This window comes from Cornus florida, unplaced genomic scaffold, assembly GCF_030987335.1.
Source record: "Cornus florida cultivar Cherokee Brave unplaced genomic scaffold, ASM3098733v1 CherokeeBrave_3.0.0_Hap2_Chr09, whole genome shotgun sequence".
Classification (NCBI taxonomy): Eukaryota; Viridiplantae; Streptophyta; class Magnoliopsida; order Cornales; family Cornaceae; genus Cornus; species Cornus florida.
In genome coordinates, this window is record NW_026775579.1 from 94468130 (window position 1) to 94481331 (window position 13202).

Here is a 13202-nt window from a genome sequence, read left to right on the forward strand (position 1 = left end):
AAGTCATTGCGCGATAACATCAAAAGACATCACCATCAAACTTGATGTACATATATATATATATATATTTTACCAATAAGAAATTTGTAACAAGATAATCCAAAATTTCCTTTCTTTTATTTATTTATTTTGTAAATTTGTGGAATTTCTATATTTCTAGAACCAGTAGAGTTTAGAGTTTCAGTCTTCAGAACTGAAAAACCAACAACCTCTTGTGATATCTCAATTTTGAGTTGATCAGTGAAATGACATCTTTTGAGCAATTTGATCTTTTTGGAGTTCTGAATAACTATAGTCCTTCTAAGAGCTCCAACAGTAAGGAGGGAGGGAACTTTGTAACAGAAGATTGCGCAGAGTCAAGGGACAGTAATTCATTTTCTGCAACCTCTGGGGTCTATAAAGAAGACACAATTGAGGATGGACTCACATCATCCCAACATCAACAAGAACATCAACTTCAATTGTGTTCTGATTTTGGGTTTTTGGAGGATTTGTATTTTGATATCCTCTCCCCATTCCAACCATCTCAGGAAGAAATTGAAAAGCTCATTAGTCTCCAAACCGATAACTCAGAACATGTTGACCCTCAGAAGGAAATGCCACAACCATTTCAACTGGACTCACTTGGGATTCTCAAGAACTATGGAAGTGGATTCAGACGACTGAACAGGGAAAAGATCAACATTCCAAATTGTGACACAAGGTGTACTAAATTGGGAGGTAAAAAATTATCAACAGAAGCAATTTTGAGACAAGCTGCAGAAAACTTCATACAATCCCCTTCCCAAAGGATTGTTGGTAGTTCTCTGTTTGGCCTCTCTGCTGAGGAGACTAGAGATGTGCAACTTGTCCAATTTCTCCTAGCTTCTGCTGAGAAAGCAGGTCAGCAACAATTTAATCGCGCTCTCAAACTTCTCAACAAGTGCAATGAATCGTCTTCTGATACAGGAAGTCCTGTTCAAAGAGTGGTTTTCTATTTTGCTGAGGCTCTTCGAGAGAAGATTGATAGAGAAGCAGGAAGAATCACACCAAAACGACTCGTTTCTGTGGATATTGAAGAGGCCATGATGAGCTTGAATTCCGCCACTCTTGCATGCCATGAAACCTTGCCATTCTGTCAGATTGGTCAATTCACTGGAATGCAAGCCATCTTAGACAATATAACCCAAGCCAAAAAAATTCATTTAATAGATATTGAAATCAGGAATGGAGTGCAGTGTACAGTGTTGATGCAGGCTCTAGCAGCACGACATGAATGCCCTGTTGAGCTTCTCAAGATAACTGCTGTTGGAACAAAATCGAAACCAAAACTCGAGGAAACAGGTAAGCAGTTGGTGAGTTTTGCCCAAACCTTGAACTTGCCCTTTTCTTTCAATATAGTTATGGTATCAGACATGCTTGATCTCAATGAAAACCTTTTTGAGCTAGAAGCTGAAGAAGTAGTTGCTGTCTATGCTCAATATTGTCTAAGGACCTTGATTCCAAAGCCAGATCAGCTGGAATGTTTGATGCGAGTGGTCAGAAACATTAATCCATGTGTAATGGTGGTTGCTGAAGTTGAGGGAAACCATAACTCTCCAGTTTTCGTGGACCGCTTCATTGAAACTCTTTTCTATTTCAGTGCATATTTTGATTGCCTTGGAGACTGTATGGACCAGAAGGATCAAGATAGAATGATCACTGAATCAATGTACTTTAGTTATGGAATTCGGAACATTGTGGCAGCTGAAGGAAAGGAAAGGAACATTCGGCATGTGAAGATTAATGTTTGGAGGGCATTCTTCGTGCGCTTTGGGATTATAGAGACAGAACTGAGCACATCATCCTTGTATCAGGCGAAGCTCGTGGTCAAGAATTTGAATTGTGGGAATTCTTGCACACTTGATATGGATGGAAAATGCCTAATTATGGGGTGGAAGGGAACACCACTATCCTCTATTTCTGCTTGGAAGTTCCTTTGACGAGTCTGAGCCAAGGTTTTGAATTTTTCACTTGCTGTTGTTCTTTTTCTGAATTCTGTATTAAGTTCTCAGCTTAGCTAATACCAGAAACATTTCTGGTTCTTTGTACAGTTCTAATAACACCTTAAAATTCCAACTTAAAAAAAATGTTTGTCTTAATGACACAATTAGCTTTGTAACAACTTCAATTTGACACTTCTTTCTTACTGAATCGTAATACATTTTCTACAATCTGTCTACATTGATAAAATGACTGTCAATCTTCTCAAGTTTTGTGGGATAGTCTCTTCCCACTTTGTACTTCTGTTATTATTTCTTCTTTTAATAATTTCATGACTACATTAGTTTCAACCCTCCAATACAGACATTTAGCAAGTGCTTGAAAAGAAAATTGGACATAATAATATCAAATCAGCAATATTGCAGTACGAATAATAATATTAAAACCTATTTATTTTTATCTATCAGGGTGTCCATATATAGATCCATTTAATTGGGAATGTTAATTCCTTGATACAAACTCAAGTTCTAATAACACCTTCAAATTCCAACTCAACAAAATATAAGGAGTTAACACCACAAAAAAGTAATTAAACTTGTAACAGCTTCTCGTTTTAACACAAAATGTAGTGCTGCTGAATCGAATCAACTTTTCTGCAATACGATCAACCGGTCTCCAATTACCTCGTGTGACGAAATGACTGTCATCTTCTGCAGTGCATTTGCATGCTTTATCGAATATCCAATTTCAAATTCCTCCTTAGTAATCTCAATCTTTGCTGCCTTTAACTGATAAATAAATTCAAAATCTTGAGATTCCAGTACTTTAAATCAAATATTGATGGTTTTGACTAAAACAAAACATAGAAGCTCATTAATGTTATGTTTGGGAATACCAAATTAGCGCCTTGAATTTAAGTTGAAGGAAATTTAGTTCAAATTTACCTATGACATTTAAGGCATGGATTCAGTGCTCCCAAATGCAACACAAGTGTAATTTTCACATTTGCTCTTATTCATTGGTGCTCTCTCTACTGGAAGGCCAAAACTGATCTCAAGGGCATGCGAAAAATGGCCTTTGCATCGAAATTGTAGTAAATATGGATGGAAAGAAATGCCAGTGTCTTTCAAAATGAGAAATCATCTCAGAATTTGGTCCTTGAGAGAATCATGCAATCCAGGTCTTCTTCTTGGTGCTCGTTTTAAATTTCAACTGATGATCATTATAGAAGTCAGACAGTTTTTTCTGACTGTTATTTGTCTAAGCTAGTGGGCTGGGCTTCTTCTTTGTATTTTTGTTTGATGGTTATTTTGGAGCACCAATATCACCCCTTCTAATCATGCCTTAACATTCCAAACTTAACAATAAACAAGCATCAAAACAACAAAAATGATTATAAATTTGTAACAGAATCTTATTTAAATTAACACAAAGTATATTGTTGCTTGAACAACTCAAAAGAAATTACTTAATCTGACAAGGCGATTTCCACGAAAGACTGTCATCTTCTCTAATGCTTTTGCATGCTTTATTAAATATTTCACTTGTCCAATTTCAAATTGTTCCTCTGTAATATCAATCTCTGCTTCCTTCAACTGATGAATGAATTCAAGATCTTCAGATTCCCAGTATTAACTCTTTTGACTGAAACAAGAAACATAATGATGTTAATTAAGAAAAAAAAAAAAAGTGATCGAGGATAATCAATATATATATATTGAATACACATAATGATTGTGCTCCTTACTTCTTAGAATGTTGAATGAAAGCATCTCACACTCCGCTTCTTCATGATTAGGCACTCTTTTAGAAAAGAAGGCCATTGCAGGTATTTTTTGATGTCTTTTACGAACACCTTGTATATCCAAGTTTTGACATTCACCATGCAAGGAAGACTATTTTGTTTAAACTTCTCCTGAAAATTTAATAATAGTTAGTGAAACAACTCCAATTGAATTGACCATAAGATTCATCTAGTCAAAGTCAAAAATTATTAAAACCTGATGAGTTGATTCAAAATCCCGTGTAGCACTAATAGTTGCAGTCTGTAGATGCGTAAAACTCCCTTGGAAGCAGTAGTTTGCAGCCTGCCGTCCTCTCCACACGAAGTTTTGAAGCTTAGGCGCACTGTAAATTGTAAATGACAACAATTCCTTCAAGTAAGACTCATCCCTAGGGGATGTACGATGCCAAGTGACCGACAAGGTCACGAGCCTCTCGGCAGACACTCTGATCTCGTCAAAGATCCAGAACACCAGAAGTTTGACACACTTAGGCATTCAAGAGACGAAGTGGTGATGTTGAGATTGGTGATTCCCTTCACCCCTTGGAGATTCAACTCCTTAAGACGAGGGAAGAGACATGAAATCCAATTATCAGGCAAGTCCTGATTGAAACACACTCCTTGTATCCACAAAACCTCGACTGAACCGAATGCAAAACTACTAATGTAATCAGATGTTGGAGGCAGTGTGAGACCAACATCGATTAGTATCAATTTAAACAAATATCCACAACAAAATCTGGTACGTGGAGGGGCAAATACGGTATCTCGGCTGATTGTTACATCGAGCTGTTTGGGGTTATGAGCTGTTCGTGCTCTTGCCCCATTAATGAGCAACCTATCTATCCAATTACGTAGGTACTTTCGGCTGCGGGGGTGGACTCCCAAACTAATATTAAGGTCAGGAATACACGTGCAGATATTTCTAAATCTTTTGGAGACGGCACTGATACGAGCAATGTCTTTCAGGGAAAGCCAGGGGAGTAAAACAAGAAGTAGATAGTCTGGAGTAGACATACTAATATATCTAAATCTTTTGGAGACGACACTGGTACGAACGATGTCTTTTAGTGAAAGACAGGAGAGTATATCATGAAGTAGAACGTCTGGAAGACTGCTCAATGGATCCATGACGAAGAAGAAGAAGAAGAAGAAGAAGAAGAAGAAGAAGTATTGGTTTGGCAGCTTTTCCCGATTCTCTTTTCCGGATTCTCGATACCTTGTTTTGCAAACCCTAGTTTATGACATAAATAAAAATTGCCCTGGCCCATTGGGTCCAGTTCTAGTTCGGATTCGCCCTGCCACTTTTTTAGCGAACTGTGATTACCATTATGAAAATCGGATCACCTCCTGTCGGTGAGGATTGCTAAATAAAAACGGTTGAAAGGTAATTAGAAGTAATTAAAATAACTATATTTTTTGGTTGTTAAGGAGGAAAAATTATTGGTTAATTGTGCCATGTCATTAGTGCAATTAACCAATATGTTAAAACAAATTATCCCACAACAGCTTAAGTAAATTATGATGAATCGGTTTTTTTTTTTTAAAGGGCGAATTATGTAATTTATTGTTTTGTTTATGTGGTTAGTGTAATTAGTTTTTAGTTTTTTTATTTAAGTTGTTTTTTTTAATTATTTGATTTATTTAAATTAATTGGATTTGAGCTTAAGGGAATCTAGACCAAAAGATGTGGTTTTGGGCTTATATATTAATAAAGGACTATGGTTATTTAATTATTTAAATGATCATTTTTGTATTAATTATAAATATATATATAATTATATATAAATATAATTAATTAATAATTTTTATGGAAAGATATATATAGAGATATATATTTATGGATATATATAGGTCTATATGATTTAATTAACTCATGGGTTAATTATGAAAGGTATATATATATATATATCTGTAATATAATATATGTTTATAGATATATATTATTTTAGAATTATTATTTTATTTGAAAGTCCTAGTAGAAATAGGATTTGGATTCTAATGTATAAGACTTTAGGTTAAAAGTTTACACGTTAGAAAAATAAGAAAGAGAGAAAATGAGAAGGCCGACAAAGAGGAGGCCGGATTAGAGAAAGAGGGTATCGGATTTGGAAGACGCAATCAAGGCTTAAAGTTTCGGTTTCGTTTTAAAACCTTCAAGCGAGTTCTTCTCTAATTTTCCTCTTAGAACTCATAAGGATTTCACCTTGAGTATTAAAATTTAAGATTAAATTTATTGATTAAATGATGGTTAGAACGGAATCTTTAAAATATGAATTATTATATTTTATTTTTGGAATTTTAGATTTTTATTATTTTATATATGTGTTGTATATTTTGTTTATATCAATCGATCTGCTGGATCTAGACCCAAGAGGGTTAATTAGTGTTTCTAGAATTTATGAAATTTTTTTGTAATTTTCTAAAATTTTTAGATTAATTTTAGAATGTGTTTTATATTTTTTGGAATTATTCTAGAATTATTTTCTATCTTAATTTGGCAAAATTATATAGATAGTTTATATAATATATATATATATATATATATATATATATATTTACAACACTGAAAATCGGCGTCTGTAAGGTGGGCCCAATAATAGGGTAGTAATCTGGTGTAGGACGGTGCATGGTAAGAGGTTATACCACTAATCTGGGCCATTGGAATAGTTTAGATATAAGTGGAATGATTCGGTGCATTGCAGTGTACACAAAAGAGTGCGCATGTGAATCTGGACCATGGATTAGGTTTGGTCAACAGAAGATTGATCTGGTGTGGGTGCATAAATGTGAGCTCAAGTGAGCTAATCTGGTGTGGGTGCATTTGTGTGAGCTCAAGTGAGCTAATCCAGTGTGGGTGCGCTCACAGTAGTGTTTGAGCTCAGCTAATTATTTTGCCTGTTTGTGACATAAAATTAAAATGGTCATAACTTAGTCATCTTAAATCGAAATTGGATCATTCTTGAGTTCAAATTCAAGGATTTTTCGTTCTCTTTCCAATGGTATCAATTTCATTATCAAATTCCCATCCTACTAGAAGATATTTACGTTTTAGTGAGACGGTGTCGGAAAACTATTTAATAAATTTTGCCAAATTATTTCATTATCACATTTCCATCTTTTTAGTAATGGTCTTACCTTTAGGAATCACTCATAAGCCTCCATGAATGACCTCGGAAAATTAGGCTTGTGGGAGCCTCCATTAGATGAGAACATCAACCCTAGAATTTTAAAGAGAGAAAATATATATTCTTTTTTTCCTTCCAAAAGTCTCTCCTAAAATATACATAGACCATATATATATAGGCAACATAAAGATAAGAAAATAAAATAATAAATTCTTCTCAATCTCTAATTCACATGTCTCAAATTTAATAGGATTCCAATATCAAGTTGGGCTATGAGTGAGATTCCTTTGGGCTTATTATTTTATTGGCTACAATAAATTAATAATTGGCCCGATCCATGTACCCAATTCAATTAATTCATAAATTAATTTCTACTCCGCTAAAAGAAATTAATTGAACTTCAATTAAATAATAAATAACCTCTAAGTCAATGTTGCACTTTGACCCCTCTATGCATAATTAGTTATTGAATAAATCCGACTACTTAATTAATATATTTATTTTGGTACTTTTGATTATTTCTGACTTGATCACAATAAAACATTTGTTTGACAAAAATAATAATTTAAATAAATAAATATATAATAAATCATTTTGTCTAAAAATACACGAAGGCCTTCGAATTTAATTTGTGATCAACCATAATCAATACAAAATAAATACAAGTAGCATTGATGCAAATAACGAGAATATAACCCTCTAACTAGTAATTACATAACTACCCAAAGTGTTAGTTTAAGAATCCCGAAGTATCCGCCGAACAAATCAAAGTAATTATTAATTAATAAAAAAGTCTATACTTCTCTCATACTTAAGAGTCAAATGCCACGACAGTGATAGAGAGCAATTGTATACGACGGCTCTCGCAATATATCTCAATCTAATGCGGATCCAGTTCAAGTCTTAATTAATTATGAGTCCACTCATAATTACCGACTACGAACAATTTATGATTACTATTTATATTCATGTATTGATCGCCATCACATATATATATAAATATCTCTTGTAATCAAGTGGACACTATTAATTTCATAATAAATCGAAACATAATACATTGAATTAATCAATTGTATAAAGTATAAATATTTCAAATACGTCAGGAACATATGTCACTTTAATCCAAATAGGATTTCGCTATACCAGGGCATATAAATCCCAACATATATAACATCATGTGTGTATATATATATATAGCTAATCTTTTGTCAATGCATTATTTCAATTTTTTTTTTTTTTTTGAATGGTCTTTAAATGGATTCATTCTTTCCTTCGTCTTCTTCTTCTTTTTATTTTTATTATTTTTTTATTTTTATTTTTACATATATTAAATATTATTTATTTATACTTTATATATGAATTTTAATTGAAGTAAATTATAAAATTAAATTTTTTTTGAAGTAAAATTGTATAATTGAGTTTTATTTTATTTGTAAAAGATAAAAGCAAATGGTTTAGTAAAGACAAAGGAAGAGAGAAGTATAGTGGTGATGGGATAATCACACTTATTCAATTTTAGTTGAAGTTAAATTGTATAATTAAGTTTTTGTTGTTTGTAAATGATAAAAGTGAATGATTTAGTAAATAGTAAGTTAGAAGTATATTGATGATGAGATAGGCACACTTTAGAGGTAAAATGGTTTGATGAGTAATAGATAATTATAAATGATAACAGAAAATAACTTATTGGTTTTGAAAAAAAGTAAAGAATGAATCAGTTTAGAAAGATAATTAAAAAAAAAAGAAAGAAAGAAAAAAGAAAGATATATATATATATATATATATATATATATATATATATAGACACACACACACACACACACACAAACTGACAGGAGGATCACAGTCCCGACTGCAATTAGCATTTCTTTAAAAAATTTTAATAGTATAAAACTTGAATTTTATTTAGTTTTTTTTTTTTTTTGGAACAAATCAAAACCAAAACTCGAGGAGACATGAGTGCCCTGTTGAGCTTCTCAAGATAACTGCTGTTGGAACAAAATCGAAACCAAAACTTGAGGAAACAGGTAAGCGGTTGGTGAGTTTTGCCCAAACCTTGAACTTGCCCTTTTCATTGAATATAGTTATAATATCAGACATGCTAGATCTCAATGAAAATATTTTTGAGCTAGAGGCTGAGGAAATAGTTGCTGTCTACTCCCAATATTTTCTGAGGACATTGATTCCAAATGCCAGATCAGCTGGATTGTTTGATGAGAGTGATCAGAAACATTAAAATCCATGCATGTGTAATGGTTGTGGTGGAAGTTGAGGGAAACAACAACTCTCTGGTTTTTGTGGATCATTTCATTGAAACTCTTTTCTAGCTTCTACAGTGGTTTTTGTAATCTCAGTCTTTGCTGTTTTCAACAGATTAATAAATTCCAGATCTTGATATTCCCAGTACTCTAAATCAAGTATTATGGTCTTTTGACTGTAACAAGAAAAAAAATGATGTTTAAAACAAATAAGTTGAGAAAATTAATAAAAAGGGAAGAAGAATAAAAGTTATTGAATAGTTGATACATAATGATTGCGTTTCTTACTTGGAATGGTGAATGAATGTTCACACTCTGCGTTTTCAAATCAGGCAATCTTCTAAACTATTATTATTACGTGTCAAATATTAATATTTGTGCTAGAATATTAAACACAAATCATAATTTTAGAAAATTGAACTTCATTATTTCACATGTCTATAATGCATAAAAAAAAATATATACATATAAATATAAATACCTCGATCCATGATAGCAAACCAACCAAATGTGCTCTTAGCCTTTTAAGTACATAAACATTATACGCGTTGTTTCATTAGTTTTTTTTACTAAAACCAATTTCACTTTCAATCAAAGTAAGGAACAAATAGAAAAACACTTTTTTAATAATTAAATATAAAAAAGTAATTTATAAATTGACTAAATAATAAAATATCAGTATGATATCAATTTACTTAGCCACCAAATATTAGATATAAATTACTTGTCTAAATCATGTGGGTTACAAATATAAGAAAATATCTTACAAAGCTTGCCAAAAAGAAGGCCAGTGCACTTTATGATGCTTTTTACAAAAAGCTTGTATATACAACACACATTCACCATATAAGGTAGATTATCTTGTTAATTTAAACAGCTCCTGGAAATATTTTCAGGCAACGAGACACATTAGTTAGTGAAAAAACTCCACTTCAATTGATCATGAGATTCATGTAGTCAAAGGCACAAATTGATAAAGCTAAGTTTGCAAGCATTGAATTGGCTGAAAATTAATTATATATTACTGTATGTAAATTATTAATAGCATGATAATTACCTCAAGAATATCCAGGTCTCTAGTGTTAGAGATTTGATCGACTTGGCTGACAAATGGAAGAAGCTGAAATAATAAACTTTTGTAATTGGGACTTGATTCAAAATCCGATGTATCACCAATAGTGGCACTCTGTAGATCATAAAACTCCCTAGGAAGCAGTAGTTTGCAGCCTGTTGTCCTCTCCACATGAAGTTTTGAAGCTTCGGCGTACTGTGAATTGTAAATGGCAATTCCTTCTTTTTCGTAGAATAAGTAGGATGCCAAGTGACGGACAATAAGTGAATGGATACGTAGTAGCATGATGAAAATTGACATAAGCTAATATATTAGTTCTATTAGATCTCAAATAATATGAGTCCAATTTAGTTGAGCAATACAATGTGTAAACTTAAGTTCTCATAATATCTCGAAATTCTAACTTTATGGAAATAAAAGTATTAAAGACATAAAAATAATTTGTTACCAGTTTCATTTCAACACAAAATCTAATGTTGCAATCGGAAAACTCTCATAGAATTTTGATAACTTTTCGCGAATGGACCTTGATCTACTAGGATGAATTTTGCTTGAGAATGTGATTGTCATCGTGTCTAGCACCTTTGCATGCTTGATCAAATATTTTATGAGTCCTACTTCACATTCCCATTTACGAATCTCAATCTTCACTTCCTTTAATTGATGAATAAATGCAACATCTTGAGACTCCCAATACTCTATATCAAAATCAAAGTTGTTCGACTGAAACATGAAAAGCAATGATATCAAAGACAAAAAAAATGATGCAAACAAGAAATAAAGCAAATAAATAAAGGAAAGAATAATGATTGAATGGTAATATTACCCCATCACAACCAAAAGTCTCTCGATCAATGCATCTCATGGTCAGGGTATTCAAATTAGGCAATCTTCCAAAAAAGGAGGCCAATGCAGGCATTTTATGATCCATCTTACAAGAAACTTGCAGATTCAAGTTTTGCACATTATCCAACATAGTATATGGTAGTGAGTCTTGTATAAACAGCTCCTAAAATAGGATCGCAACTAACTAATATTAATAAATATTATAAAGTAATTGTGTGTTGATATAAATAAAAGAAGAAAAAAAAAACTGATAATTAACCATTAATTAGTTGCCCAATAATGAGCTTTACCTTAAGAATATTGGCTCGTAATGTAACTGATTTGGCATGGTTTATAAATTGAAGAAGCTCAAGCCTTGGAGCATCAATGTTCACACCTTTTAGGCACATAAAGCTTCCATTGAAGGAGTAACCATCTGCAGTCCATCTGATATTTTGAAGGTTGGGTGCGTAAATTTTAAATAACCAATCACCACCGGCGTGACATGACACCACACATAGGGTGTGGAGTCTCTCGGCGGACACAACAACTCTGTGAAGGTGACAGGTCTTTATGCTTAAACATTCAAGAGAGGAGCTTGTGATATTGAGATATTTTATATCTCTTACCTCTTCCAGATTTAACTTTTTAATTGCAGGGAAGAGAGATGAAACCCAATCCTCAGATAAGTTGTGAGGATCGAGTCTTATGCCTCTTATGTCCAAATCCTGGAGCAAACTGAAACTGTTGCTGGTAGAGGAGGGCAGTTCGAGAATGCCACCGTTTGAAAGAATATTCAATTTGATCGCTCTTACAAAGGTGAATGGTGGTAGAAGAAAGCATTGTTCTGCATACATTCCAAATGATAGATCGAGCTCTTCTGCTTTACAAATCCATTTGCATACACGAATAATACCCTCATGGTTGAGACAAGCATCCTTAAGAACAAAACGTCGCAATTTCGCCCCATTACGCAGAGTGAGAAACCTATCTATCCAATTACTCACTTTCGATCGATTGTGGGGTATCAAATCAAGAAACAAATCTGGGACAGAGAGACAGAGCTGTCTGAATCTTTTGGAGACGAGACTGCTACGAGCGATGTCTTTGATGGGAAGGAAGCAGAGAATTTCATGAACAACGTCATCAGGAATATTGCTGAATCTATCAAAAGTCTCTCTCTTATTCCATGAGGTAAGCATTCTGGGAGTTTATGCAAAGACTTAACCCCTAATCATAACCCTAATCTTTCATATATGAATAAACAAACAAAAACTCTTAATAAAAAAAGGAAAATGATAGGGTCACTGAATGATTTCCTCGAATGATAAGTCTCAAATTTGACGTGTTTTTGTCCACCTCATTTACTTAAACAGTTTCTAAAAATAATTGTTTAAAACCTGATAAGTATAGCTCAAATTCGATATTAATTCGGGAATTTCTTTTCGGTTCTCCTATCATTACTCATAACAAAAAATAGGTAAAAAAAACTAATTAAATTTAAAATAACTAAATTGTCCATCTTTATATATATATAATATAGGGTTGGGGGCAAAAAATACCCTTAATTGTACGCATATAGAGTATATAACCCCTATCTGTTCTAAAACGTCCTTAATTAACATTCAATTTTGGTCAAACAAGGACTTGAATATTGAAAAGACTAAAACATCCCTCAACAACTTAATAAAAAATAGGTAAAAAAAAACTAATTAAATGTGACAAGTGTATATATATATATTCATATAAATATATAAGAGCATTATCGGAAGAGACCATTGTATCTTTTAAAATTTTATATCTTAAAAATGTTATATGCAATGCACATGATTAAATTTTTAACAAAACAATGGCCTCAAAAGTCAAACCCTTTTTGCTACATTTTTTCAAATTTAATGTACTTATATACTTAAAATAAAGAATAGAAGTGTTATTTGCCCAAAATGTAAACATTATGAGTGCTTTTCTCACTTTGCCCTTATAAGGGCATTATCGAAAGAAATAAATATGTTTTTGGATTTTTATATCTTAATAGTACTTTAAACTCCCTTTTGCTCATTTTTCAAACTTAAGGAACTTATATACACAACATACGCCATTCTTTGCTCATTTTATTTGCCCAAAAGTAAAACATGAAGGGTGTTGTCCTCACGTTGCCCTATATCTATAATATT

The 13202-nt window shown here is 32.6% G+C and overlaps 2 protein-coding genes across 2 annotated transcripts; one reads left to right on the forward strand and one right to left on the reverse strand.

The window, feature by feature from the left end:
• Positions 1-245: 245 nt before the first annotated feature.
• LOC132273177 (DELLA protein RGL2-like) lies at positions 246-1961 on the forward strand. The gene has a single exon (XM_059774196.1). The coding sequence runs from the start codon at positions 246-248 to the stop codon at positions 1959-1961; it is 1716 nt and encodes a 571-aa protein (XP_059630179.1).
• An 8695-nt stretch (positions 1962-10656) lies between these two features.
• Positions 10657-12230, reverse strand: LOC132273178 (putative F-box/FBD/LRR-repeat protein At4g03220). The gene is made up of 3 exons (XM_059774197.1): positions 11340-12230; positions 11030-11212; positions 10657-10926 (listed from the first exon to the last, which is right to left on the reverse strand). The coding sequence occupies exons 1-3, from the start codon at positions 12228-12230 to the stop codon at positions 10657-10659; spliced, it is 1344 nt and encodes a 447-aa protein (XP_059630180.1).
• Between the last annotated feature and the right edge of the window lie 972 nt (positions 12231-13202).

Bases quoted from the DNA above. Each gene is read 5' to 3' on its own strand.
- LOC132273177 (XM_059774196.1), top strand. From the start codon at position 246: ATGACATCTTTTGAGCAATTTGATCTTTTTGGAGTTCTGAATAACTAT.
- LOC132273178 (XM_059774197.1), bottom strand. From the start codon at position 12,230: ATGCTTACCTCATGGAATAAGAGAGAGACTTTTGATAGATTCAGCAAT. The intron at 11,213-11,339 runs GTAAAGCTCATT...ATCCTATTTTAG, and splicing joins TACGAGCCAATATTCTTAAG to GAGCTGTTTATACAAGACTC. The intron at 10,927-11,029 runs GTAATATTACCA...TTCATGTTTCAG, and splicing joins AGACTTTTGGTTGTGATGGG to TCGAACAACTTTGATTTTGA.